Below are 1271 nucleotides of genomic sequence, written 5' to 3' on the forward strand. Positions count from 1 at the left end.
GTCCTGGTTTTCCCAAATGAAAATATGGTCACCCTATGTAAACAAACAAAAAATGATATGAAGCATTTGGCTAAATGTCTTTTCACAGCTGAAGAAGGCAGACCATGTGAACGACGTAGACTACAAGAGCGGCCATGTTATTGTATACCTACAGGAGGTGAGAGGATATCTGTATGTTAGGAGCGCATGGTTCTGGCTGGGTGTCTTGCTAAACTTTCTCTCCTTTTTTTTAGCTAAGCAACGATCATCCTTTGTACCACCAGTTGGACCTGATTCAGGAGCACGAGGTGCATGATTTAAGGCATTCAACGGTCATCATCTACGAATTAGATTGTCCAAGTAAGACTTTACAGGCTGTTACTCCGAGCTATTGTTTAAACCAACAAATAATAAATGTGCAAATATCTTTGAGCTTTTTGTTAAACTTGTTTTTCTTTTCTTTGGAGGTGTCAGAGGGGGAACCAAATACTGTGGAAAGACCTGCACCGAGTACATAGACTCACACACACATGAATACCATCATTACCTCCCTGACCAAGAGAGCCACCACGACCACGACCACGACCACTACCACGACAACAAGATTTACAAAGATTCTGCTTTACACTGTGGAAGATGGTCAATTAGGCCCGCATGTAGACGTCAACGCTTAAAGGTGAAACGACCACGCTTCAAATTTGATCGAAGACATAGCCTTTATGAATGAGCCGCCCAACTGGGATGACATCCCTTCATACAGTGCAGCAGGTAATTAAACTGGCCACAAGTACTGTCTAGGCTGCTAATACTCTGATATCTTACAAAGTATTCTCCTGTTTTCAGGTTGTAACCAGGCTCAAGGTCATCTGTGAATCAGACATAATCGAAAACCTGCATACTTTACCAGCACTGCACTGAAATCTAATCCAAGATCGAAACATTTCTTGATGTGTTAGGAAACCTTGCCGTTTTGGAGAATAAATGCAAAATAAAAAGATCTGACTGAGAACCTAAACTTGTTGTAATCTCTGTGTTTTCTCCATCTTTTCTGCAAATACAGCTTTGACAGTTTGGTAATAAAGACCGGGCAGAAGGAACAACAGTGAGGGCAGTCTCTGTGTTTGGTTAGAATGAAAGAGAGAAAAGGATGTAGGTTATGTTTTCCCAAATTATCAAAGGCCTTTTGCCTGAACCAGTTGGACAAGTAAGAATCCTGCAGATGAACAAATACAGAACTTCTTACAGATTATAACCTGAAGTATTTATAATGCCCCCTAAACAACAAAAACAAA

At 40.8% G+C, this 1271-nt stretch overlaps 1 protein-coding gene across 1 annotated transcript in view; it reads left to right on the forward strand.

The window, feature by feature from the left end:
- The window catches only part of LOC107096346 (alpha-2-macroglobulin-like protein 1), a 15519-nt gene extending 14564 nt beyond the window's left edge, over positions 1-955 (forward strand). The window contains exons 17-20 of the mRNA XM_015392956.1: positions 89-157; positions 234-339; positions 447-747; positions 823-955. Of these exons, the coding sequence (XP_015248442.1) occupies positions 89-157; positions 234-339; positions 447-706 (435 nt within the window). The 3' untranslated portion in view covers positions 707-747; positions 823-955. The remainder of the gene's footprint in view (positions 1-88; positions 158-233; positions 340-446; positions 748-822) is intronic.
- Positions 956-1271: the final 316 nt, after the last annotated feature.

Source organism: Cyprinodon variegatus, unplaced genomic scaffold (assembly GCF_000732505.1).
Source record: "Cyprinodon variegatus isolate N-32 unplaced genomic scaffold, C_variegatus-1.0 Scaffold617, whole genome shotgun sequence".
In the NCBI taxonomy this organism is placed as follows: Eukaryota; Metazoa; Chordata; class Actinopteri; order Cyprinodontiformes; family Cyprinodontidae; genus Cyprinodon; species Cyprinodon variegatus.